Source organism: Aquila chrysaetos, chromosome 1 (assembly GCF_900496995.4).
Source record: "Aquila chrysaetos chrysaetos chromosome 1, bAquChr1.4, whole genome shotgun sequence".
Taxonomy (NCBI): Eukaryota; Metazoa; Chordata; class Aves; order Accipitriformes; family Accipitridae; genus Aquila; species Aquila chrysaetos.
The window spans coordinates 69,692,514-69,718,837 of record NC_044004.1 but is presented as its reverse complement, the minus strand read 5'-3'; the positions used below and the strand labels follow the sequence as shown (position 1 = coordinate 69,718,837).

The window sequence follows — 26,324 nt, the reverse complement described above, 5'->3', positions numbered from 1 at the left end:
GAAACCAAGTTGGGATTGTTATTTCTTGCTAAAAGTCAGGAGGAAGTGGTACACATTTTTCTGTCACCAGCCCAGTCAGTAGCACGAATACTCAAGAGAGACCTTGTTCATTCATTTTACTTTAATTGTACTCAAGGTCATACCTCCCCAGGAGACACGATAGTAAAGTTACTCCCCTAGGGAGTCTGCATAACCACCAGGCTATAAAACTGTTCCTGTAAGGGTGACACTCCATCAAAACCATGTCACTACAAGGAAAGCAAATAGAAATGCAGTAGGTCACAGAAAGAGAATATGGGTCTTCTACCAAACCTTGAGGTTTGGACTCTTTCCTGGGAGACAGGGGACTTGGGTGCTGGCTCCCAGGAGTGGGCTTTTCTATGAAAAGCATCCCACCACTGGCAACCCCTTACTCCAAGTGCTTAGGGCAGATCTCTCTTCCATACAGCAGGATGATGAAAGCAGAATAAATCTAGACAATTTCCTTAAAACAGCAGAATCAGGAATTTGAGCGTATTCCTGTATCATCTTAAACTGTCTATCATAACAATATCCCAACCCTCTGCCAGCTCAGGGGACCTGAAGGCAAAACTCAAGAACCAAATACTGCTCAAACATGTGTCGGATACATGACAGCCTGAGCTAGGCTGAACTTTCATTCTTATGAAGAAGTCCTGAGTTTGCATTTCAGGTTAGGAAATTCAAAGTAGCCCAGAGCAAACAGGATCTCACATCCAATCCAATGCTAATACAGTCCCTTACAGGTCCCACAATTAACTCAGATTAAAACAAAAATAGACAACACTCAAATCTCCTATTCCAAACACACAAAGTGAAGTAGGAACTCTTAGTCTAAAGTACAGAACTTGCCATTTGGTTATCAAAACAAGAATTCAGCTCCCTGTCCAGCATTCATTTGCAGGAAGGCACTTTCCAAACTAATGTTTCCCACCCCCACACCCAACGAAGCACCCTTACCTTCTGACATTGGATTGTAGTCTTCCCCTGAGGTGGCTGAGCCATCCTTTGTGTGCACTCTGACAACAGATACTTTGGAGCTATCGCCAAGGCGTAGAACATGGATTCTTACTAGTGCAGTTTCTCCAGGTTCCTGAGGCTCCTGAACGCTGTGTTTTATTTCAGAGAATTTAATCACTGGTTCTAGACGAGAAAAAAAAAACCCACAACAAAAACCTGAACATTAAAAAAAAAAAATAATTTACTCACGTCAACTAGACCAAGTGCAAATACCTTATCTGAGAGTGGATAGTCCAAAGGAAATGAGAAGGTCATAACAAACCTGAAAATTCAAAGTCATTGTCTGGCGATTAATTTATTTGGTTTATTGATTGCTGTGTGAAATGATCAAAGTGAAATATTTTGGAAACTGGAATTCAGATTTGTAGCTATGATTGAAAGGAGAACTACTGGTCCCCTAGTGTTTGCTTTAGTGGAGTCTAGAGTGAAATATTTAGAGATAAAGTATGTTTAGCTTTTGAAGAAAGCAGTTACTTTTATAATTTATTTATTCTAATGCCTTGTCAAAGGTTTGGGATAAATCTGATTTTCTTAAATGACTCTTTATGACTTTTAAGGAGTCCATTTTACAGCATTATCAATTATACTATGGTTTGGTTGGGGGTTTGTTTTGGTTTTTTACACATCATTTGACATTTTCAGATGCATAATCTGTACAATCTGTATATAAAAGTCCCTGTTATATTCCTGAAAGTTTTGTGAATTTGACCCAAGGTATCCATGATTCTTTCAACTTAGTCAATTTTATGACACTCTTATCAAAGCAACACATATAGAGCAATAAATGGAATGGAAATAAACATGAGAATTTATCTTCCCTTTATCTCACAAAAGGCAGAGCCAGTGATGCATTCAGAATAGATTAAAAAGGTGCAAATTCAAAACATAAAAATAAAAGACTTGACAGATTTTTGAAAAACTTAGTACTGGGTACTTTGAAAACCATTGAACCAAACACTGAATGGAATTAGTCCCATTTTGTCATTTGCAGCTACATATATAATCAACAATTAACACAAAACTCACTGTCTTCTTCATCCTTAATCTTGATCACAGTCTCTTTCTGATCTCCAATGGAAGCACCAAAAGTAGAATTACTTTTTGGTGTTCCAAGCACCAATCTGAATTCCTCCTCCTCTTCATAAATTACATCATTCTCCAGAGTTACCACACAGGGCTTCTCAGTTTCTCCTGAAGGAAGGTATGAACAAGACATTATCTTCACAGGAACACAAAAGACCAGGATAAAACCAAAACCAAACCCCCATACTTTTTCAGGCTTGCCATAGAACAGACAGGCTCAAGAACATGGAAGCAGAGACGAGCGCTGACTGGCACACTTAATTTTTTTGTTGTGAGTCAATCTCTGCTAAGGAAAAATACCACAACTCTCCCACAATGGGAACTAAGCAGCAACCCGTGCACCATTCAGCAGGGTGTTGTATGGCAAAGAATCTGCTGCTCTGATTCTCCTCTGCTGAAGGCACTGTATCAGTATTTTTCCTGTTTATTCTTATGAACAAGTGCTTTGTTCAAAAGCGTAGCAGAGGATGTCCAATATCGCTGAATTCTTTATTAGTCAACTTTGGCCATAAAAACCTTTGAAAGTACTGCTGTCATAGTCCAAAACTATTTGTTAAATAGTCCTGTGCCACCTTGTTCATCCACAGAAACTCAACTGGCATAACAACTCCCAGAATGTCCTGGAGGTCTAGCTCTAGCTCTACCATCAGATTACTTGTCAGACAAAAGTAACACATTATTTTCAAATTCCAACGGGAAAAGCTTACCTGGGAGAAACACCACTATAGAGTCATCTGTATTTGGCCTCTCCTTGTAGTCCATCATAACCTGGGCAGAACCCTGGCGAGTATAGCAACGCACTGTGGATTTATGGTTAATGTCACCGCTTCGATAAATGAGGGCCAACAGCTGTTCATCTTTTTCATTTGCCACGTACATTGGTTCTTTGAACTGGACTTTGGGTACTGACAACAGAACATGTTACACAAATTGAAAAGGACCCTCACGCATGGGCAGCAAATATTAACCACGTTTCTCGATTAAAAAAAAAAAAAAAGTAGTAGTTTTCTTTAACTTAGCATTTTATTTGCTAACCTTTTACAACAATCTGAAGAAGGTTCAGATTTACACATGCTTTTTAAACACAGATTTTGAATCTGGAAGAATTCAAATACTTTCCTGGTCTACAGCAACTAATTTCCAACTTAGTACTAATTCTGTCACAAGTCTCCTCACAGTAGCTAGGACTTCTAAAACCAGCATTTGAGCCATTTCTGAGCTGTGAGATTATTTTCTATAAAGCAGTCTCTTTTACCTTTGATGCAGAGAGGAAGTAGGTGCACATACCACAAGGCCAAAAAGGGGTGGTGACCACAATTCTATCTCCACTGAAGTCAGTATCATACTTTGCACTGACTTCAACAAGTATTTCACAGTGAAACTGTAACTGCTCTTCTGAGTTCTGTTTGAGAACGAGCTTTCTAGAACAATATAGCTTCTTTAAGTCTTTGAAGTGCAGTGAATTTGCAGAAACCTGCAACTGCTGAGAGGCAGCTTGGTTTATTTACCAAGTGCTGGAGAACCTCTAAATGGTGCTGTGTTGAGTGTTGTTTGCTTTTAAAGTTTTACACCTACCTTTTTTTCCCCCCTTAATGCCCCCCTAGAAGAGACAATACACTTACAGCTTCATGCAATAGCTTAAGCATAAATGTCTGCATAATTACTTGAAAAACTTAGCTCTCCACAATTTTTGGTGTTCAAATAACTACTAGGGAAAAAAAAGTTTAATCCCTATGGGTTCTCTACCTTCAAGATGAATATTCATTCAAACAAATCGCCTTAATACACCAGGCATACATAAATGTACTTTTAGCTCATGGCACAGTTCCACTATTATATTAATTTGTCCAAAACAGTATCTTCAAGTACACAATGAGAAGGAAGACAAGCCAGAGTAAAGAACCTGCACTATAGCCCTATGTTCCAACTTCAGGTGTAGCACACAGCTGTTAATCTTTATAACGTAGTTGGGGTAAATGATATATCACAGCACTTACACCCATAGTAATTTATGCTACTGCCAAAAGAGCTCTTCCACCTTCTAAGTGCACTTAAAACACTAGAAGAAAAACCCTTGATAAAACTCTCCCCCACCCCCTTTATACTTACAGTCAGTGATGGTGTCATTGATAAAGACAGTAGTTTTGCTAGGCTCTCCAAGAGCTGCATTCACCGGCATGCAAAGAACTAGCTCAAACTTCTCTGGACCTTCCAGAATAGGCTGGCCCAAATCATCAAGGATGATAGCTCGAAACACTTGCATGTTGACTCCCGGTGTAAAATCCAGGTTACGGCTGATGCCCACATAATCAACTCCAGCTGTTTGGGAAGCAACAAGACTTGTACAGTCAGTTACTACTATATGTTAACATTCACTTGTACATTTGTGAAATGTGTTTGCAGCTGTTTCTATTGCTGCCCTGGAGAAAATTTAATTTAGATTTTTGTCACATGCAAATAAATTTGGGAACAATGAACATACACTGCAACACACACACACAAATACATATCTGGATCATCATTTACTCTTTATGCCATCAGCACAATTAAAACTTAAGATCCCTTAAACTGCAAAGTAACAGGCTACAGCCTCAACAACACACAACAGACCCGATGACCACAGCAATTTAAACCTTTTAGTCAACTCTGGACTACATACATGAGGTTTTACTTAGCTATTTACCTTTAAAGGACCAGAAGTCTGTCCCAGAACAATTCCAGCTGATACCCTAAGAAAAAGTGTCTTGCACTAGGCTAGATGACTGAGCTTGAAAATCATGCTGTTACCACTGTCTCATCACTAAAAGAAGCAGGCGGCTTGAGTGCAGGTGAAAACACCTAGAATGACTTTTTTTTGGTGTGTATGAGACTATTAAATCTAGACTGGAAGTTGTATAATGACTTCACGTCTTCCTTGCGTTTGTGTCCCATTGTTTCACTGAGATTCTGACTATTTTCGTAATTTTACATACTTTTTAACCAGAGTGTTCCTCCCTATCCCCTTTTAAGCGTTCTACTTGTTGTTTGTAATGACAGCAATTCTTTCCCTTCTTTGTCACAGTATGTTGCAATTTACATACTTAACAGCAACTGTGCCTTTTTCTTTTACATGTCATTTTGCAGCCTCTGGATTAGAGGCAAGAAACACTTATCTGCATAAAAGCTGACCTCCCTGGTCAGCTCTGTACGTTATGAAGAACCACAATTCTTGCACAGGTTTTGTTCTTTCCTTAATCAAACATTGCGTGCATAAGCATTTCATATACAACCATATTAGTATTTCTTTTTGTGTGCAAAACTCTATAAATACTTGAAATTAGGAAAAGATCGAGTGAAAAGGATATTTTTTCCAAATCTTGTAATTAGACTTTAACAGAATACATGATTAGAAATGCAAGATTAGTTCGCTACTTTATACACAACACAAAAATCCTGTAGGACCCAATCATATTTCTTCACCTAAAAAGTGAGTCTTCACATATTAATCACATACATTGTCTATTTTGCTAACTAATTCTCTGTTCTTCAGTAACTGTAGTCAAATTCTATTTTCATATACGTACATTATAAGTTAATTAACCGTCACTTCAATCATACATGCTGCATTAATAGTTGCTGTAATTCTTCGTTATTTTGGTAGCAAATCTGATAATCTATCACATACATATTAAAAAAGACAATTTTGCTTTTAGCTTGATTAATATGAAAATTTCTGAAGCCTTATCTATCTCTTGCCAGTGTGTTGTCAATTTGTTGGGCTGAACAGAGAAATTCTCATTAATGCAATTGATTCCTTGACACCTTAAGGAGCTATAACAGCTCCTTAAAATTAATATAGCAGCTAGCAAGTCAAGCAGCATATTTAAACAGCACTGCAAAATTTTGGCCAGCCTAAATATTCCCAAAGTCTGGTAGGGAAAATGAGTTTTCATTGGGACTAAGAAACAAAAACAGGGTTTTACAGACACAGTCCCCAGATTTGGGGTATTTTGGGTCAGTGTTGGACAGAGAAAATCCTTGGAAATCACGCTGGTGGTGCCTTCCAGAATTTCTCTCCAGAGTAACTGAGAGACCCTAAAATCTCAGACACACCAGCTTTCAGAGATAAACAAAGCTTCCTCGGCTAATGCACTGATAGCATCACTTCAGGGCAACTGCAGACGTATGCTGTAAATTCAATTTTATTCCAGGGAAACACAGTGCTATAAAGACAATACTCTCTCTTTCACTCCAACTGTTTCTCCCACTGTCTGCCATCAGTTAAGGTGCGACTAAATTAACTATCATTTTATTCACATGCATTCTGCAGTCTCCAACAGAAAGCCAGTGAGCTTAGCCAAGCTGTCCTTGCCACACGCAACTGGGACGCAAATATTATGTTTTCTACCTGATATATCCATGTCTGATGTCTTTTACTTAATTTTTTCACCCCATATATACACTGAAGATAAATAAGAGTGAATGCCAGATGTCCCATTTTCATGCTCACATACTCTAAAGCAACCTGAGCCATATTTTTAAGAGTAACTCACCCTCTGCTGACACTGGTTCTGTTTTTCTGGAACGCACCATGACAGAAGCTGCTTTGGACAGGTCTGTTCCAGTTCTCCAGACACGAATCTCCACGTAACCAGCGCTTTCATCCACTCGATATTGAGTGTTACCAAAGTACACAGAAGGTTCTAAATACAGAGAGAAATGCATCTATTTTTGAAAGAGCCTCTTTTGACCTGCTCTTGTTCACTTGTATATTTACTGCTTAAACTCTCCAGTCTGACTTTTAGTGCTCAAACCCTGCAGTTTGACTTTTAATATGTTAACAGTTTTAATATGTTAACAATTTCCCCTGCAAATCCCCATAATATCTACTGTCCACTTACATAAATATTATTACGCACCTGCCCACCACTTAATGTAAGGGTTTTTTTCATCCTTTAAAAAACAAATGAAACACTCCTTGAATTAAGTAAATAAAGCGTTATAGCTATATATTTTTGATCTTATCTGCAACTGACAGAGATCTTCCACAGCCAGCTGTTTACCTTACCATCTGAAGTAAAACAGCCATTTGAAAAATTGTGACTACACAGCATAACACAGACATAAGACATGGGATAGTTCTTCCGTTACATTTTTAAGTAAAACAAGGCAGAAAATCTTTTTGAAATCTGCTGTTAAAGGAAATATACACCTAAATATACCTTCCCCTAAAAGATAAAGGCAGCTTGCAGTATTTCAAGAGTTTAGACTCTTTTTTTTTTTTTAAATTGTTTTCAAAGCATACATTTGACATGGATGTGGCAGACTAAAGGGTTACAAGCTGGTTTTTTTTTCTTTAGTGTGGTAAACTGACTTTAGTTATTCATAGGGATACAAAAAGTTGCACAATCCAGGTCATGGAAAAGGTCAATATTAAATTGGGTTTAAGCAGACACTGTTGTTTAGCTAAGAGATCAAACATCACAAGACTGTCTCCAACTAGCGCCAATTTAGCCGCCTGTCTGAATACCCATCAAGAAGAATGAAGCAGCACACACTGGAGACACGTTATACCTGCTGCTTTTACTAAGTAATGGATAGAGTCTGCTAAATTCAATACATGGCCTCCTTTACTTTTGTCACCTAAACAATAGTAGGCTTTATCTTGCTATCAGTATTAATAAAGCCTAACACATTTTGTCTGTGTTGCATATTATTACTAATCTATATTAACACAATGCAGAGAATCTCTCCAATACCACAGCAACATTATTTTAGCACAATGGCCAATATCTTCTTTAGTAGAACCGCTGCAGTTGCACAAAAGCATGGCACTCATCTAATATGCTGCACTTCTATTGTACCTCTTGGGGAAATTCAAAGAACTCTGAAAAGCTTTAGAAGTCGTGATTGTTGTCTCCTACAGCTGGGGAAATGGGAGCTTACACCATGGTCCATAAAGATTTTTTTATTTTTGGCTATCTGTTGTTTTCCAAGCTCAGTTCATTACTGAACTTAAAGCCATTTTTTAAGAAGGGTCAGACAGTTTCCAATGACTCAATGTGCTAAGTAGAGCACAGAAAAATACACAGGCTTTTCTATATAATGTGAGGCAACTCAATTAATAAAAGTGCCTCTTCCTAGTAATAATTTTTTACATTCTGGATCTCACCTTCCCAAACCTAAATAAATGTTCTTTTGCAAACGGGGGAGAACATCAAGCTGAGTTCTTTTGTCAACAGGGACAGACAGCACTGCTCAGCTAATTAAGAATATTATATTTGCCTAGAGGCACTATCTGCTTCCTCCATGTATATATAAAAACATCAGAACACCATCTGGCCCTAAACCTATATGAACCTTGCCACTCCAGCTTGCAGCACCTTTGGATACTTGCTGTAATTTTCTTGCGCCACTGAACTGTGAACCTTCACATTACTTTACTATCAGAGCAGACCCTGATAATCACAAAGACTTGCTGCAGAAGCAGATGAAGTCTTCAGCACACAGTATTAAGGAAGGTACAAGTGTTCCAAGCAGGACTGCATTAATATTTATTTTCAACCTTTTGATAAATTACCTTTAAACCGGCTAAAACAATATCTTCCTTAGACAGCCCAGCAGGATGTCTGACAAAGCAAAGCTTTTGCATGCAAAACTCAAGAGAAAGGTTAGAGAATGCAACTAGACACTTGGTGATGGGTTAGATAGTTTAACAAAACACAAAGCTCTTTGAAAACGTGTTTTTTTGAGGGACAGATCTATTTATCAGGACTGCAGGGGATTGAAGATGTTGGCTTTCTTCTTGAAAAATTTCAAATTTTGAAGTATTGTTTTGTTTTAAGAAAAAGGGTATCACAATTGAAAGTCAAACTGAATGTCTCATTTTAAGTTAATTAAATATTTCAAGCTTTTTTCAAAGAAAATTTTGCTTTGCCTAAAGTAGTACCCCAACACAATTTTTTTCTCCCCACCTTCCTCCCACCTCTCCAATCAGCAGTTCTAATGATCAGTTATTTGCTAGTTTTGGCATTTTTCCCCCTGCCATGACAGGTAAAAGTTTGAAGACAATCACATTCCTTTCCCACCGGCTATGCATTTTTTGCTATTGAAGTCTTCCCTATATGGTGGGGAGAACAGCAGGGGTCTAAATATCTGAACTTACATGACTTTTTGTCACAGCTAATGGATTATCAAGTGACTAATGATGCCCTATAAGTTGTTACAGTTCTGTTTAACCAACTTGTGTAAAGCACTGAAAGAGCAATCCTTCACAAGGCAACGGCAACACTCCAGGTTATATCGGTGTCACTGGGACCAGGATCCTACTTCAACTAAGTGGCCAGAAAAATCATTGGAGTCCCCCACCAAGAGTGGAAAAATCATTTGGAAAAACACAATTTGACAAAAACTGCTACAATTTTGGCCACATTTCATGAAGCTGATCACTGCAAAGTATTCACTCTGGCAAGACTAATCAAGAATCTCTGTAATTAAAAGACAATTATTATTGACATTTTTTAAAATTTAAAAAAATATTTGTAATATAATATTGTCTATACTTTCCCATTTCTTCTTCCCCTCTGGAAGAACTGTCCAAGATTCTAAATTTAGTTTAAAAATTAGACTGATTAATTTTCTCTATTTACATAGGAATCTGCTTTCAAATATCAGAAGTCCATCAATTTCCCTTAGGCACAGTTTAATGGATTTTCAAGTACAGGTTGTAAATTCTTTTGAAGTTTTAAGAGATCAGGCAGTTCCTCTTACTGCGGTCCATGATAACTATCTTGAATTAGCCTTTAAATACCAGCCTCCTTAATTGGAAGAGTAACTTTTTTCCCCCTTTGAATGTGCGCATTGTGTCTACAACTATATGAACTGTAGCATTGTAACTTCAGATGTCAGTGCTGCTCCTTTTGATAACAAGTTTTTTGTTTTGAAATATGGCTTAGGGAAATGCAATCATCAGTCATACCATTCTTATTACAGTCATCTTTCCCATTTCTATTATACTCACTGTAATTTGTCATAAATTGTGCTAAGCTTTTTATAATTCTCCTGCTGAGCACTTGAAATGCTTGCTGCAATGATCCAAAGTTTCTCAATATTATTGTATTAACAATTAAAATTACTGAGTAAGCAAATACTTTTGTTCATTTCCAGCACAAGCAGATGAAAATAAGGTAAAAAAAAAAAAAAGTATCTCTATAATTCTTTTTTTTTTAAATCATTCAGATGAACATTTCCCATATAGATATAGTACAATGAGAGAAAATTGTTTCTTAGATACTGTGAGCAGTGAAATATTCAACAGCATTTTCTGTGTCTTCACAGTTTCTGAGTGCCTAATCTAGAGACACCTACTCTTCCCAAAACAGTAGGGATAATAAACATCAGTCAATGTGCTATTAAACATAAAGGTCCAGCCCTCAAGGAAGATAACACTTGTGACTCAATTATTACAGGGAATTAATCACTTGCCTCTGAAACACAATCCATTCTTATTATGGGGCCCAAAGAAAACCTCTGTACCCTTTAAATTCTATCAAGGCAATGTATTTTAAAGATACCTTATTTAGGACTGTGAAAGCTGATACATCAAGGAAAAAAGAAAAGCAGTGTTAGAAGTGGAGATCATTCATGTATTTATACTCTTTTCTTTCCCTTTTAGGATGGTCAGTAAAGAAATCATTACGTTAATCACTGAACATTTAACTGAGAAAGCAGAACAGCATCTGAGCTAACTGGTAATCTTTAGTAAACAATAGTGATTTCAATCATGAAATGCCATAAGCTATTAACTTAAAATCATTTTTCCTTTATAAAGTAATAGGTCTAAGTGTTAGTTTGGCCTGGAAAGCCAGCCAATTTTTTTTTTTTTTTTTTTTAAGCTGTGGTCCTGAAACCTGTTCTACCTGTGATGCCACTTAAACACACAAGCAAAGAGGTAATGTGCATTTTTGCTTGCTTAGAAAACCACAAGCTGTTTGCACCTATTTCTTCAAAGCTGTTTACTGAAGAACCGGACCCTTTGTTCAGCTAGACAGGGACAGAGTGCTCCCAGGTGCACATGTTATAGGAAAAAGGCACACAACTCGGAGCTTACTCGCTTACCATCGAGGGTCTACTACAAAATCTGCATTGTTCTCTGGCTTGGAGACACCCTAGATCAAAGGATAGACTTTCTGTCTTGACTATTAACTCCCTGTTTCTTTTTAATTCTTGAACTAACTCTTCCCTTCATTTAAATGTCACTATGATGCTATGAGAATGGGGAGTAATAATTAGTTTTAGAGATATTTAAAGTTCTAAACTTTTTCATGCACTAAGCTACATGAAACTGGTGACTCTGAAGGCTCTTGAGACCTAATCATGAGTTGTTTCTGGTTTTTATGGGCAGGTATCATGACTCTATGAGGAGCTATGGATCTTCACTTGATGCAGTCTGTGGCAGGCCTCTCCTTATGACATTGACAACAAAATTTTAGGACTCTTTTCTTTATAAATAGTTTTCTCTTTAAGGAATCCCTGGGCATATGCCTCAAACCATACTTCAAGCTTTGATCAATGCCTTCTTCCATATAACGCACAAACCATATCACAGCTGAGTAGAGATGGTGGAAATTTGAATCCTTCACATGCTAAATAGGGATAAGTTTCTACAGCTATAATGTGAGAGATGAAAATAGCCCCACATACAGAACTAATATTGAAAATTTTCAAGCATCTCACAGAAAAAAAGTCACTATAATGTGTGCTTTATTTTCCAGTATAAGGTCATTATGCTGAAACATTTATTTAAAAATGCAGCAAGGTAAGGCCCTTCAGAGAGGGAGACCTAAGCAGAATATATGTAAGAAACCTCAAACCCTGAAACAATAAAGCCAAGAAACTGCTTTCTCCTCCAGCCTCACACACACACAGCACCATGGATACCAGTGATCTCACAAGTTTTATGAAGCTCTTCTGAGACATCTCAACAGAAAAGCCAGCAAGACAAAAATAATTTCCATTCCTCCCTGTGCTCTGGTATTTGACTTTCAAAATGGGAATAGTGACTAAGAGAATTTAATAATGTTTGAATGCCTGGTATTTATCTCACCTTACAGCAACATTATCTTTACTGATAGAATGTTTTTTCTGAAGTATGTTATATGCTTTGTGAATCATTCTGTATAAATATTTAAACAGCAGTGGTTCCACTAACACAAACTCTTACAACATACCTGACTGCTTTCCCTGATGACAATTTAAGTGGCTTTCCTTCCTGCTGTAAAGCTTAATATGAGTAAAAACATTTCAGATCACTTAATATAACTAATTCAACTTCCACTGATATGTGGCAGCACCAAAATGATTGACATTAAAGTTGTAGCATTTACATACAGCTTTCTTTGGCCTAAGAAACCCAAGCCTTTTCTCTCCAGAAGTTCTTTTTTTTTTTAAATTGTTGACAAAAAATATATTTGTTACTTCAAAGCTTACTAATGTTAAGCAATACCAATACTAATACCAAGCAATAACCTGCTTTCTTTGTATTTGAGTATGTCAGAGAGTGTTCACAGAATCTCATCATGGGTAAACAAAAGAGCAAAGTAATCATTCCCAAATTACTTTTATTTAGAAAAAGGGTGAGGAGTATTTCCTGTGTTGCTTGCCATAACAAGGAACACATTCATACTGCATGTATCTCTGTATGTGGTCATAGCTGCACACGGTCAAAAGGCCTTATCTTGCTATCAACAAAACCTCCATTGACTGCACTGAGGTAGTCTAACACTTCTGTAGGTATTTAAGTACTTATGATGTAATTATTCAAGCTTATCTGCTATATTGCCCTTTACTCAATCCCAGCTATATTTTTATCATCTGCACTTACAAATAAAGGGGTTCAGAGCTGAGGTCATTACACATGAAGAACTATGCCTAGTACTTTGCTGCAGGGTTACCTACTTTTTATTTGAACTGTTAAGCAGTTCATAAAACTAAAATTGTGGAAGTGGTGCCAGTATTATGGACATTTTTGTAAAAATTTGTAATATAAAAAAGCCTGCAAATGCAAAAAATGTGTATCGTGTTCCAGCTTCATTTATATTAAAGCTAATCATGGCCTGAATCAACATTAATTTATGCTGTGCATGGGCACTTATCCATACAAGTAGTTTTGGAACGCTATCAGGTCTTAAAAAAAAAATTATGCATTTTCCTTTTCTTTTTCTAGGGCTGGCTAACACAGGATTACTGTTATCCCTTAATGCTGGGAATAATTCTATTAATATATATTTTAATCTTTGTCTCTCAATTTCTTTCTTTTTCTCCTTGTAGGGTTCTCTAGTCCTTGTTGTTAGAGGCATCACAGCGCACCTCATCATGACTAACTTGACCAAAGGATTGTGCAAATACAGTCAACATCCCGTATCACAGCTGTGCTCAGCTTTTTTCTAGTTGGAAAGAGGCACTTTCAGGCTTACTATTGCCTTATTCCTTTGCTGAGTCTAAAAGTCATTCCAGGTTTGGTCTGCATACTTCAGCTGTTAGCATATTGCACTTTACAATGGGAAATTTTATCTGTTTAAACAAGCTGTTTTTCCCAGTATTAACAAAAACCCCAAAGCATTCATCTTTCAGACACCACCAGGCATATGGCTATGAGATCTTCTTTTTCACTTTAATGGGCTGTAGGACTATCTACTGCAGGAGTGGTAAGTATATATACTTATCCACTGTATATACACTTACAGTGCTGTGTAAGTATTAGAAATGTTTGGTGGATCAAGGTATCATTCTGCAGAAAAACAAAACTGGTGAAACTTTACTCTTTGAAACTTAAATTTTACACATTTGAGAAAGCAAGTTGTCCAGTTTCTTGTCAATCAATCCAATGCCAGTAGTCTACTTCCAGGTCAGATCAAAATAGAGTGGCAACCTGTTCCCTGCCTGTTTGTAAGACTATTTCCGTTTTGAATAAAGTGATGTATTCTTAAGGGACTTTTCATTTCAGAGCACACTCTTTAACAAATTGAGCTTAAGCCCTGGCTATCTTTCCATATGTCATAAGCTGAGTTCAGAATTACTCTGAATTTATGGGATGATAGGTTGTTAAGTATTTTGCAGTAGAAAGCTTTGTAACAAAAAAAAAAAGCAAGCGAATATATGATAATCTATCAAAGTTGTATTGAAAAGAAGGAGCATGATAATTTTCTGTCAATTAATATAAAATAATTATCTATATAGTAATTTAGCTTTATATATATATGAAATAATTTTCTACCTATTAAAAACTGCATAGAAAGCAGTTTTGATCTGCTGATAATAAATAATTTTGTTTTCCATGAAAATAATCACCTGGCCATTGAGCCTGGTAAGGAAAACAACTCTTTCTTTGCCGCAATGGCTTAATTTTGCATTATTTTCTCCCTATTCTCTGAAAAAGATAAAGAAGCCTTTCAACAAATCTCATCAAGCTGAAGATCATGATACTCTTATTAACTTCATTCTTATGGCAAATTCACTTCTGATGTAAATCCTTTGGCCACAGAGGAATTACACCAGTGATTATTTTGGCCCATTTATGTTCCATTTGAGAAAACAACATTTTCCCCTCATCAATTTGGCTGTGTCTGTTTCAACTAGTTGACTTCTGCAATACATACAAAAGGGTAGAAATAAACAGTAGCTAATAGAAATACTCTCCTAGATCTTTAGCTTCTTGCTTTTCTTAATATAACAGAGTGAAAATTACTTTTTTTATTACAGAACACAGAAATCAGCCACCAAATTCTCATTATTTATGAAGTTAATCAAAAGCTCCAAAGAATCAGCTCAGTATAGCTTAAATACAAAACCTGACCACTATCGTATATCATGGATTTGCCTGATCACAGTACAAAACTCCTGCCTTTTTAGCACAATTATATTCACAAGACTGGATTAGCAAGAAAGATTTAGACAGAGACTAAAAGAACAAGCAGAAGTATGACAATAAGGTACACGGCTTTTCTTCTGCTTCTGTCCAATAGTATCAATTCTTGAATTGAATTGTGTGTCTCCAACTTTATAATAAAAAAGGAAGACTTGCATTTCTACCTTAAAAGTGCACTAATCTTGACAAACTGGGAATTACTGTGCACGCCAAATTAGCCTCTATTAACTAGTTCTACTCTTTAGCTTTATCTGATAGCCTACAAATTTTTTCATCTATAATATTGTCACAAAACTAATCATATACCTGTGTAAGCTACTGTATTCACAGACTCTGCTACAGTAACAGTAAATCTAACCCTCACAGATCTACCTCAGAGTAATAAAACAGCTATCTAGTCCTATGCCAGTAAAGAAAATAAAATCTAATCCTCAACTCCTGCTGCAATAACAAAACAGTGTAAGCCAAAGTGCATGATACATATTTACACTGTATCTTAAAAATAGTTCATGTGTGTTCTGCCAGTTTTTCTACTGAGTAAGCAAATCCTAGACTCATGTTTTCAGCTGTTTAAAAAACAAAAACACAGTGGAAGAGATTATTTAATCAGTAAAACTTCCACAGAGGAAAGTCCCAGCAAAACAAAATTGCTTCTTCATACTCACCATCATCTGTGTCAGCCAAGATTATTACTTTTGTGCTTGGGAATTCAGTGCCAATTTGGCCACCCACTGGCATGCTCAGAGAAATATTGAAGGTCTCATCTTCCTCATACAGGGAGTCATCAATAATGATAATACGACAGATTTTCTCAGTCTCATCCTTATTAAAATGAACAATGCTGCTATGATCTTCAGGACGTGAGATGTAGTCAGAGTAAGACAAGACAGTGGATGGTACTGTGCCAGTAGCAGAACCTATGAGGAGAGAGGACAAAAAATGAATTAGAGGGACTCAGGACTTTAAAGAAGTGGAAGAACAACTGCCCTTTAAATGCAAAAAACACAGAAAAAATGTTTTATGCTGGAACTGACTAATAAATGTGCTTTGGTAACAAGTGAAACACAATAAATTCTTCCTATTTATAATCACAACTTCTCCAGTAGCAAAGTGGCTCAGAGGGCTCTTACTATCACCCAGCACCCTCATGAAACCATTCCTGCTCCCAATTCGCTATTATCTCCAGTTATCCTGACTCAACTTTTTTGTGGGGCTGCACTTCAACCATGTGAGAGAAGTGAGTCAACTAATTAAAAAAAAAAGCACCTCTCAAAAATATGCTTTGATAGAAATTATGTAGAGCACAGCCCCATCAGCAGTTCAAGAGTCACAATAAAAAGAAATTTTGTGAGGGAAGAAGAGTCCAAGAGCAGTTAGGAGAGGCAAGGGGCAAAACCCCGAAACAGGTTTTGCTGTTGAAAGATGAGGATGTGGAGCCACACCCAATTTAACAATCACACACAACTGATCACATTTCGTAACATTTGCATCGAAAAATGGCAAGATGTTTTCCCTTTTCACTTCTACACACTACTCTTTCACGGATCAGAATGCCTATGAAAGTCACCGGGACTTTAGGACGAGGACTCTTCCTGAACAAATGAATGCGAATTTGAACTTCACATTTACCTCATTGGGTGATTCTTAGAACGTGGGGGGAAAAAATAGCTCCCTCTTAGTTCTGCTCTGTTCATTTGTGTGAAATACTTGTTAAAAACAAAGTAAGGCTCAAATGCAATATGAACCTAGGAATTGCTGTGGATTTGCACTACCGGCACCCTTGTAGCCAATTGGGATGTTACTACCTGGTTGGGTGCACTGCTAGATGGGTGAAAACCGGCTATATCACCAGGATCAAAGAGTGGTGGTGAATAGTTTGTACTCCACCTGGAGGCCAGTTACAAGTGGAGTTCCTCAGCAGCCTGCCCTGGGTCCACAGGGATTTTCAGGGGACAAAAGCCTGAGCAACCCTCTCCCACCTCACAGCTGCCCCTGCTTTGAGGAGCAGATATCAAGGTCCCTTCTAACCCACGTAATTCTGAGTACACTAGGGGGCCTGATTTTCAGAGGTCTTAAGTACACACATGCATTGGTTACCTTCCTTTACCATGGCCAGGGGTTAGTAATGTGTCAGACAGTTACTAAGCAGGCTGAGTGTCCTAGTTTCAGCTGGGATAGAGTTAACTGTCTTCCTAGTAGCTGGTACGGTGCTATGTTTTGAGTTCAGTATGAGAAGAATGTTGATAACACTGATGTTTTCAGTTGCTGCTAGTAGTGTTTAGACTAATGTCAAGGATTTTTCAGCTTCTCATGCCCAGCCAGCGAGAAAGCTGGAGGGGCACAAGAAATTGGCACAGGACACAGCCAGGGCACCTGACCCAAACTGGCCAACAGGGTATTCCATACCATATGACGTCCCATCTAGTATAGGAACTGGGAAGTGGGGGCGGGGAATCGCCGCTCGGGGGACTAGCTGGGTGCCGGTCGGCGGGTGGTGAGCAATTGCACTGCGCATCATTTGTACATTCCAATCCTTTCATTATTGCTGTTGTCATTTTATTAGTGTTATCATTATCATTATCCGTTTCTTCTTTTCTGTTCTATTAAACTGTTCTTATCTCAACCCGTGGGTTTTGCTTCTTTTTCCCGATTTTCTCCCCCATCCCACTGGGTGGGGGGGGGTGTGAGTGAGCGGCTGCGTGGTGCTTAGTTGCTGGCTGGGGTTAAACCACGACAGTCCATTTTGGCGCCCAACGTGGGGCCCGAAGGGTTGAGATAACGACAAACCTGACCAGAGCTCGTTAAAACAAATTTGTTATAAGCATTCATTATATTGGTCTTATAGTCGCTGGTCATTATGTTGATTTATGTGTTCTTAGAGTTGTTGCTCTGGTTTTTAAAGTTCTGTTATGCATCACCTCGCTTGCTGTATGTAGTCCCTCTTCTCCTGCTTATCATCCGTGGGAGGTGGATTAAGGTTTTTGCTTTGATGTATTGTATAACACTGGTTTATGGTATGATAAAGTCATCAGTTGTGGAATTAATCTGGTATTTGCACTCAGCATTGTCACCTTTATACTGCGGGAGCCATCTGTGGGAAACTATTAATAATTATACCATTTACCTTTCCTCCTTGGAAAACCAGTCTATGAGTGGGATACCTTTTTTTCCCCTCTCCTTTCTCCTTCAGTCCAGTTACAATGGTGTTTGGGAATTTTGAAAAATTTGAATACTCTTGGGATGTTGATACCAGCACAGTCCTAGCCCTACTGCTGGGAATTAGCATGCTTCTGAATGTGGTTCAGCTCTTGTTTAAGGTTAAACAACTATTTAAGAAGATCACCCAGAGGTCTGCCCCGAGGCTGGATAATTATGAGTGGCAGGGTGTGTGGGGTAGTATGGGCAAGTACCTAGAAAAGTGGGCACCTCCAGTGTTTTGGAAATTCACCCCTGAACAAATGCAGAATCCAGAAGAACTAGTAAAATATTTGGAAAAGGTATGCTGTCACCCCGGCAGCTCCAGAGAGATACAAATCACTGCAACGTGCTGGGGCCTGGCCCATGCCTATCGAGCCCTGTTCGACACAACTCAGCACCCCCAAGGGGAAGAGAAGGTCTCTGGACCTAACAACAAAGCAATGAGCACTGCGGTCACCCAAACCCCGGCAATGGGCGCTGCGGCCCCTCCAGCCCCGGCGACGAGCATTGCGGCCACCCAGACCTTGGTGACAGGTACCGTGACCCCTCCAGCCCTGGCAACGAGAACTGTGGCTACCCAAACCTCAGCAACAGGCACTGCAGCCCCTCCAGCCGCAGCAACGAGCACAGCAGCTACCCAAACCCTGGCAACAGGCACTGCGGTCCCTCCAGCCCCAGCGACAAGCACTGCTGCTACCCAAATCTTGGCGACAGATGCTGCTATCCAAACCTTGGTGACAGACGCTGCGGATATCCAAAACCCGGCGAGTGATACTGCAACTGAACCAGCGGATCAACCTGCACCAGTATCAGTTGCCCCCGTACAGAAAAAGAAATATAAAAAATCAGCTCGCTTAGCAAAGGATGAAGGTGAACCAGGGCCATCACGGGAACAGGAGGAAGAGGCAGAACCAGAGGTAATAACCCGGTCCCTATCCTTGAGTGAGCTGCGAGATATGCGAAAAGATTTTGGCCGCCGTATAGGTGAGCATATTATCACCTGGCTTCTCCGATGCTGGGACAATGGGGCTAATAGCTTGGAATTAGAAGGTAGGGAAGCCAAGCAGCTGGGATCGCTTGCCAGGGAAGGTGGCATTGACAAGGCAATTGGAAGAGGAACACAAGCCATCAGCCTCTGGAGGCGACTCTTGTCAAGTGTGAAGGAAAGGTACCCCTTTAAGGAAGATGTTATATGTCAATCAAGCAAGTGGACCACCATGGAAAAAGGTATCCAATATCTGAGGGAATTAGCTGTGCTAGAGACGATTCATCATGACCCGGACAACCCACAATTACCCAAAGATCCAGACGAAGTCCAATGCACACGACCCATGTGGCGGAAATTTGTACGGAGCGCACCATCGTCCTATGCCAACTCACTGGCAATAATGACCTGGAAAGACGAAGAGGCACCGACAGTGGATGAAGTGGCTCGCCAACTCCGTCAATACGAAGAAAATCTCTCCTCCTCCCTACAAGCCTGCATTTCGGCTGTGGAGAAGCTGTCCGAGGATTTCCAACAATTCAGAGAGGATATGTCCTATTGCCCACCTGTAAGGACCAATGTCTCAGCTATTAGGAGTGAGCGCTCCTCTGCCCAAGAGAGAGAATATAGAAGGTACACACCGCGAGGTGCCCTGTGGTTTTACCTATGTGATCATGGAGAGGACATGAGGAAATGGGATGGAAAACCTACCTCGGTCCTAAATGCACGGGTACGTGAGCTGCGAGGAAAAACCACCACAAAAGGGGATTCTACTAGGAAAAATGCCGCTCCAGTTTCCAAACAGAGCAGAAGGGCTGATCTTATTTCTGATCCTCTTGAAGGGACTTCTGAGCCAATTTTACGAGAAGTGAATACCGGATACTCTGGCCAGAATTAGAGGGGCCCTGCCTCCAGCCAGGTGGAGGAAAGGGATAACCGGGTCTATTGGACTGTGTGGATTCGATGGCCTGGCACGTTAGACCCACAGGAGTATAAGGCTCTAGTAGACACCGGCGCACAGTGCACTCTAATGCCATCAAGTTATAAAGGGGCAGAACCCATCTGTATTTCTGGTGTGACAGGGGGATCCCAAGAGTTAACTGTATTGGAAGCTGAAGTAAGCCTAACTGGGAATGAATGGCAGAAACACCCCATTGTGACTGGTCCGGAGGCTCCGTGTATCCTTGGCATAGACTATCTCAGGAGAGGGTATTTTAAGGATCCGAAGGGGTATCGATGGGCTTTTGGTATAGCTGCCTTGGAGACGGAGGGCACTGAACAGCTGTCTACCCTGCCTGGTCTCTCTCAAGACCCTTCGATTGTGGGGTTGCTGAGGGTTGAAGAACAACAAGTGCCAATTGCTACCACGACGGTGCACCGGCGGCAATATCGCACCAACCGAGACTCTCTGATTCCCATCCACAAGTTGATTCGCCAACTGGAGAGCCAAGGAGTGATCAGCAAAACTCGCTCACCCTTTAATAGTCCCATATGGCCAGTGCGAAAGTCTAACGGGGAGTGGAGACTAACAGTTGACTATCGTGGCCTGAATGAAGTTACGCCACCGCTGAGTGCTGCCGTTCCAGATATGCTAGAACTTCAATACGAACTAGAGTCAAAGGCAGCCAAGTGGTATGCCACAATTGACATTGCTAATGCGTTTTTCTCAATCCCTCTGGCAGCAGAGTGTCGTCCACAGTTTGCCTTTACTTGGAGGGGTGTCCAGTACACTTGGAATCGATTGCCCCAGGGGTGGAAACACAGCCCCACCATTTGCCATGGACTAATCCAGACTGCACTGGAAAAAGGTGAAGCTCCGGAACACCTGCAATACATTGATGACATCATTGTATGGGGCAACACGGCAGAAGAAGTCTTTGAGAAAGGGAAGAAGATAATCCAAATCCTTCTGAAAGCCGGTTTTGCCATAAAAGAAAGTAAGGTCAAGGGACCTGCACAGGAGATCCAGTTTTTAGGAATAAAATGGCAAGATGGACGTCGTCAGATCCCAATGGATGTGATCAACAAAATAGCAGCTATGTCTCCACCGACTAATAAAAAGGAAACACAGGCTTTCTTAGGTGTTGTGGGTTTTTGGAGAATGCATATTCCAAATTACAGTCTGATTGTAAGCCCTCTCTATCAAGTGACCCGGAAGAAGAATGATTTTAAATGGGGCCCTGAGCAACAGCAAGCCTTTGAACAAATGAAACGGGAGATTGTTCATGCAGTAGCCCTTGGACCAGTCCGGGCAGGACAAGATGTTAAAAATGTGCTTTATACTGCAGCCGGGGAGAATGGCCCTACCTGGAGCCTCTGGCAGAAAGCACCCGGGGAGACCCGAGGTCGACCCCTGGGGTTTTGGAGTCGAGGATATCGAGGATCCGAGGCTCGCTATACTCCAACTGAAAAAGAGATATTGGCAGCATATGAAGGAGTTCGAGCTGCCTCAGAAGTGGTTGGTACTGAAACACAGCTCCTCTTAGCACCCCGACTGCCAGTGCTGGGCTGGATGTTCAAAGGGAGGGTCTCCTCTACACATCACGCGACTGATGCCACGTGGAGTAAGTGGATTGCACTGATCACACAACGGGCTCGCATAGGAAACCCCAGTCGCCCAGGAATTTTAGAAGTGATCACGGACTGGCCAGAAGGCAAAGATTTTGGAATGTCGCCAGAGGAGGAGGTAACGCGTGCTGAAGAAGCCCCGCTGTATAATAAACTGCCAGAAAATGAGAAGCAATATGCTCTGTTCACTGATGGGTCCTGTTGCATTGTGGGAAAGCATCGGAGGTGGAAGGCTGCTGTATGGGGTCCTACACGACAAGTCGCAGAAACTGCTGAAGGAGAAGGTGAATCGAGTCAGTTTGCAGAGGTGAAAGCCATCCAGCTAGCGTTAGACATTGCTGAAAGAGAAAAGTGGCCAGTGCTCTATCTCTATACTGACTCATGGATGGTGGCAAATGCCCTATGGGGGTGGTTACAGCAGTGGAAGCAGAGCAACTGGCAGCGCAGAGGTAAACCCATTTGGGCTGCCGCACTGTGGCAAGATATCGCATCCCGGCTAGAGAATCTGGTTGTAAAAGTACGTCACGTAGATGCTCACGTACCCAAGAGTCGGGCCACTGAAGAACATGAAAATAACCAACAGGTGGATCAGGCTGCCAAGATTGAAGTGGCTCAGGTGGACTTGGACTGGCAACATAAGGGTGAGCTATTTATGGCTCGATGGGCCCATGATGCTTCAGGCCATCAGGGAAGAGATGCAACATATAGATGGGCTCGTGACCGAGGGGTGGACTTGAGCATGGACACTATTGCACAGGTTATCCATGAATGTGAAACATGTGCTGCAATTAAGCAAGCCAAACGGTTAAAACCCCTGTGGTATGGAGGACGATGGCTGAAATATAAATTTGGGGAAGCCTGGCAGATTGACTATATCACACTCCCACAAACTCGCCAAGGCAAGCGCTATGTGCTCACAATGGTGGAAACAACCACCGGATGGCTGGAAACATATTCTGTACCCCATGCCACTACCCGGAACATTATCCTGGGCCTTGAAAAGCAGGTCTTGTGGCGACATGGCACCCCAGAGAGAATTGAGTCAGACAACGGGACTCATTTCCGAAACAACCTCATAGACACCTGGGCCAAGGAGCATGGCATTGAGTGGGTGTATCACATCCCCTATCATGCACCAGCCTCTGGGAAAATTGAGCGATACAATGGACTGTTAAAGACTACATTGAGAGCAATGGGGGGTGGAACCTTCAAACATTGGGATACACATTTAGCAAAAGCCACCTGGTTAGTCAACACCAGAGGATCTGCCAATCGGGGTGGCCCTGCCCAGTCAGAATTTTTACGTACTGTAGAAGGGGATAAAGTCCCTGTAGTGCACACAAAAAATATGTTAGGGAAGACAGTCTGGGTTACTCCTGCCTCAGGCAAAGGTAAACCCATTCGTGGGATTGCTTTTGCTCAAGGGCCTGGGTGCACTTGGTGGGTGATGCGAAAAGATGGGGAAGTCCGATGTGTGCCTCAAGGGGATTTAATTTTAGGTGAGAATAGCCAGAATTAAACTGTATGATACTAGTTGCTATATAACCCTGCTACTGTATGTTATCATTACTATAATTATTATATGCTATATCCATAGTACTATAGTAAGAATCACTTAGATCAAGCAAGAAAAACTGTGATAAAACTGAGCGAAGCGCAGTAGTGATGGAACCAGAACTGACTCCAGCATGCAACAATCCAACGGTGCACACCATCCTCCTGCTGCGTCCAATGTCAACTGCTCGTCATACTGCACTGAAGCCCAACTCTGCTCTACCGACTGAGAGGACTTTGCACCATCCCTCCTGCCCAGAAAGACTGGTATGACGGATGGAGCCCAGAGTCAGGAACTAAATGAACTCAGTGAACATTTAATGAACATAACCCATAAACTAAAGGAATGATATCTCTGTGTATGTGTATATATATATATATATATCATTGTTCATATGTCTCAAAGTGATAGATAAGGTGTTGATGATTGACCAGGATGTAACTAAAGGTATGGGAACTGAGCATGACGTCAATGGTATAGAATAAGGGGTGGATACTGTCCTAGTTTCAGCTGGGATAGAGTTAACTGTCTTCCTAGTAGCTGGTACGGTGCTATGTTTTGAGTTCAGTATGAGAAGAATGTTGATAACACTGATGTTTTCAGTTGCTGCTAGTAGTGTTTAGACTAATGTCAAGGATTTTTCAGCTTCTCATGCCCAGCCAGCGAGAAAGCTGGAGGGGCACAAGAAATTGGCACAGGACACAGCCAGGGCACCTGACCCAAACTGGCCAACAGGGTATTCCATACCATATGACGTCCCATCTAGTATAGGAACTGGGAAGTGGGGGCGGGGAATCGCCGCTCGGGGGACTAGCTGGGTGCCGGTCGGCGGGTGGTGAGCAATTGCACTGCGCATCATTTGTACATTCCAATCCTTTCATTATTGCTGTTGTCATTTTATTAGTGTTATCATTATCATTATCCGTTTCTTCTTTTCTGTTCTATTAAACTGTTCTTATCTCAACCCGTGGGTTTTGCTTCTTTTTCCCGATTTTCTCCCCCATCCCACTGGGTGGGGGGGGGGGTGAGTGAGTGGCTGCGTGGTGCTTAGTTGCTGGCTGGGGTTAAACCATGACACTGAGAAAGATTAAATGAGAGACAGTGTCATGTTTACCATGCTTATCATGTTTAAAACTTTGAGAAAAATTATTTTACTGCAGGATGTTTATGAAAAACACAGATCATGACAACAATTACAGCAATTGTGCATTTGGGTAAATGGTTAGCGTTATTAAGGCCAGACAGATTGACAACCTACAAGGACAAAAAACCTTAAGTAACTTGGTAAGATTTTCTGTGCCTCAACAGACAACAAAAGAGGGGAAAATTCTGTTGAGCCCTTTTAAGTCACTGATGAAGGAACAAATGACCTCTGAATGCCCGACACACTGAAGATTCCTGCCAACCACTCAGGCTGACTCCTACAGGTAAGGGTATAATAGAAACAAAAGATGTTAAAAGGATTTTCTGAACCAGAAGTTTAAGTAAGCCACAGAGCTGAGGATGACCCACCATTTTCCCTGACCATGAAGCATACAGAATGCTGGTATCGCAAGCTATGACTAGGTGATAGAAGACTTCTATATGAAAACCAGTTTCTTCAAGCAAAGCTTTAATATTTCACTGCTTAGGATAAATGTTAGCCTCTATCTTAAACCTGGTTTCATTTATAAATGCCCATTACCTTATCTTTATTAAATATACTTTTGAATGCACATTTTAGTTTTGATTAAGAGTTATCTGATATATTTAATAATATCTAGTATTTTTACAATATGTAATAATTTCTCTCCTCTGCCACCTCGCTTTTTCAGTTTATAACAGGCTTATTTTGTAGTCAAGAACTGTATTTGGAAAACTTAAGTTTCAAATGAGTTGAAGAAAAAATCATTTTATCAATTACCTGTCTGTATTAACTATAGTATTTGAGTGACTATCACCATGCTGAAAGTCAGCTCACAACCACAAACTTACATTCACACATCTCTGAATATCCAAGTGAAGACAGGGTGGTGATCTGAACTTTATAGCTGGCTTCTAACCTAACCAAAACCCCCAAATCTCATTTGATTTTAGAAATGGTTTAGTTCTAAATCTACATGTCTGTGGTTCATGACCAACTCCGTACATCGCCTTCTTTGATAACACAGATTCACAAATGAGATAAAAAGCATTATTAAGACAGATCATTGCTTCATGCAGCCTTCTGTGTCAGTTATGTTAAAACAAAAAGTGATATTCAATGCCTGTAGTGTGTCAATTTTGAAATATTAGTTCTTGCTGAATCAGCTGAAGCCCTGACTTGGCTTCTTCCAGCTACACAGTCTAAAAGCAAAACACTGACAACAGGAAAAGCCCCACAATGGGGACCTCAGTTCTCATTCAGGGTATATACAAAGGTGCAATGATCAGTCAGATCCTCAAAAACAGGAAAGGTACAGGGCTTAAGACTAGCAGAATCCTTTTTTCCCCTCTAAACAATCACTGCAGGGACAGGCATTTCCTCTTCAGCAGGAAAAGCTGCAGGATAAAAAAATGGTGCTTCTTCAAAAAAAGGTATACATATATGTATACAGGTACATACACAGGTATACACATATATGTGTACGTACATGCATACATATATATGCACGTGCACACACACGCACTCCTACATTTTGGACTTTAAAACACTCTAAGCAGAGAACTAGACACACATAAGTTGCCTGCAAAAATCACTTGTTCCAGCTACTGAAGTTACTGGCAGTACTTGCTGACTAACAACTACTGCATTTGCTCTTTTACTTACCTAAACACGAATATGATGCTGAATGATCTCTTGCCTGCTATATGACATACCTTGGTGTGTAGAACAAATGACCATCAGCTCTTCACTGACATCTCCAGATCTTCTAACAGGTATCAGCAGTTCACCTATATCTTCCTCTACTCTATATTCCAGCTGAGGAATATACACTGTAGATACTGAAGAAAAACATGATGAGAGAAGCGTG

The 26,324-nt window shown here is 40.3% G+C and overlaps 1 protein-coding gene across 1 annotated transcript in view; it reads right to left on the bottom strand.

Annotated features, from left to right (window-relative positions):
- The window catches only part of FREM3 (FRAS1 related extracellular matrix 3), an 89,307-nt gene that overhangs the window by 17,722 nt on the left and 45,261 nt on the right, over positions 1-26,324 (bottom strand). The window contains exons 5-11 of the mRNA XM_030020677.2: positions 26,170-26,295; positions 15,691-15,942; positions 6,654-6,803; positions 4,231-4,440; positions 2,829-3,026; positions 2,065-2,229; positions 979-1,161 (exon numbers count right to left, since the gene is read on the bottom strand). Coding sequence (XP_029876537.1) covers positions 979-1,161; positions 2,065-2,229; positions 2,829-3,026; positions 4,231-4,440; positions 6,654-6,803; positions 15,691-15,942; positions 26,170-26,295 — 1,284 coding nt within the window. The remainder of the gene's footprint in view (positions 1-978; positions 1,162-2,064; positions 2,230-2,828; positions 3,027-4,230; positions 4,441-6,653; positions 6,804-15,690; positions 15,943-26,169; positions 26,296-26,324) is intronic.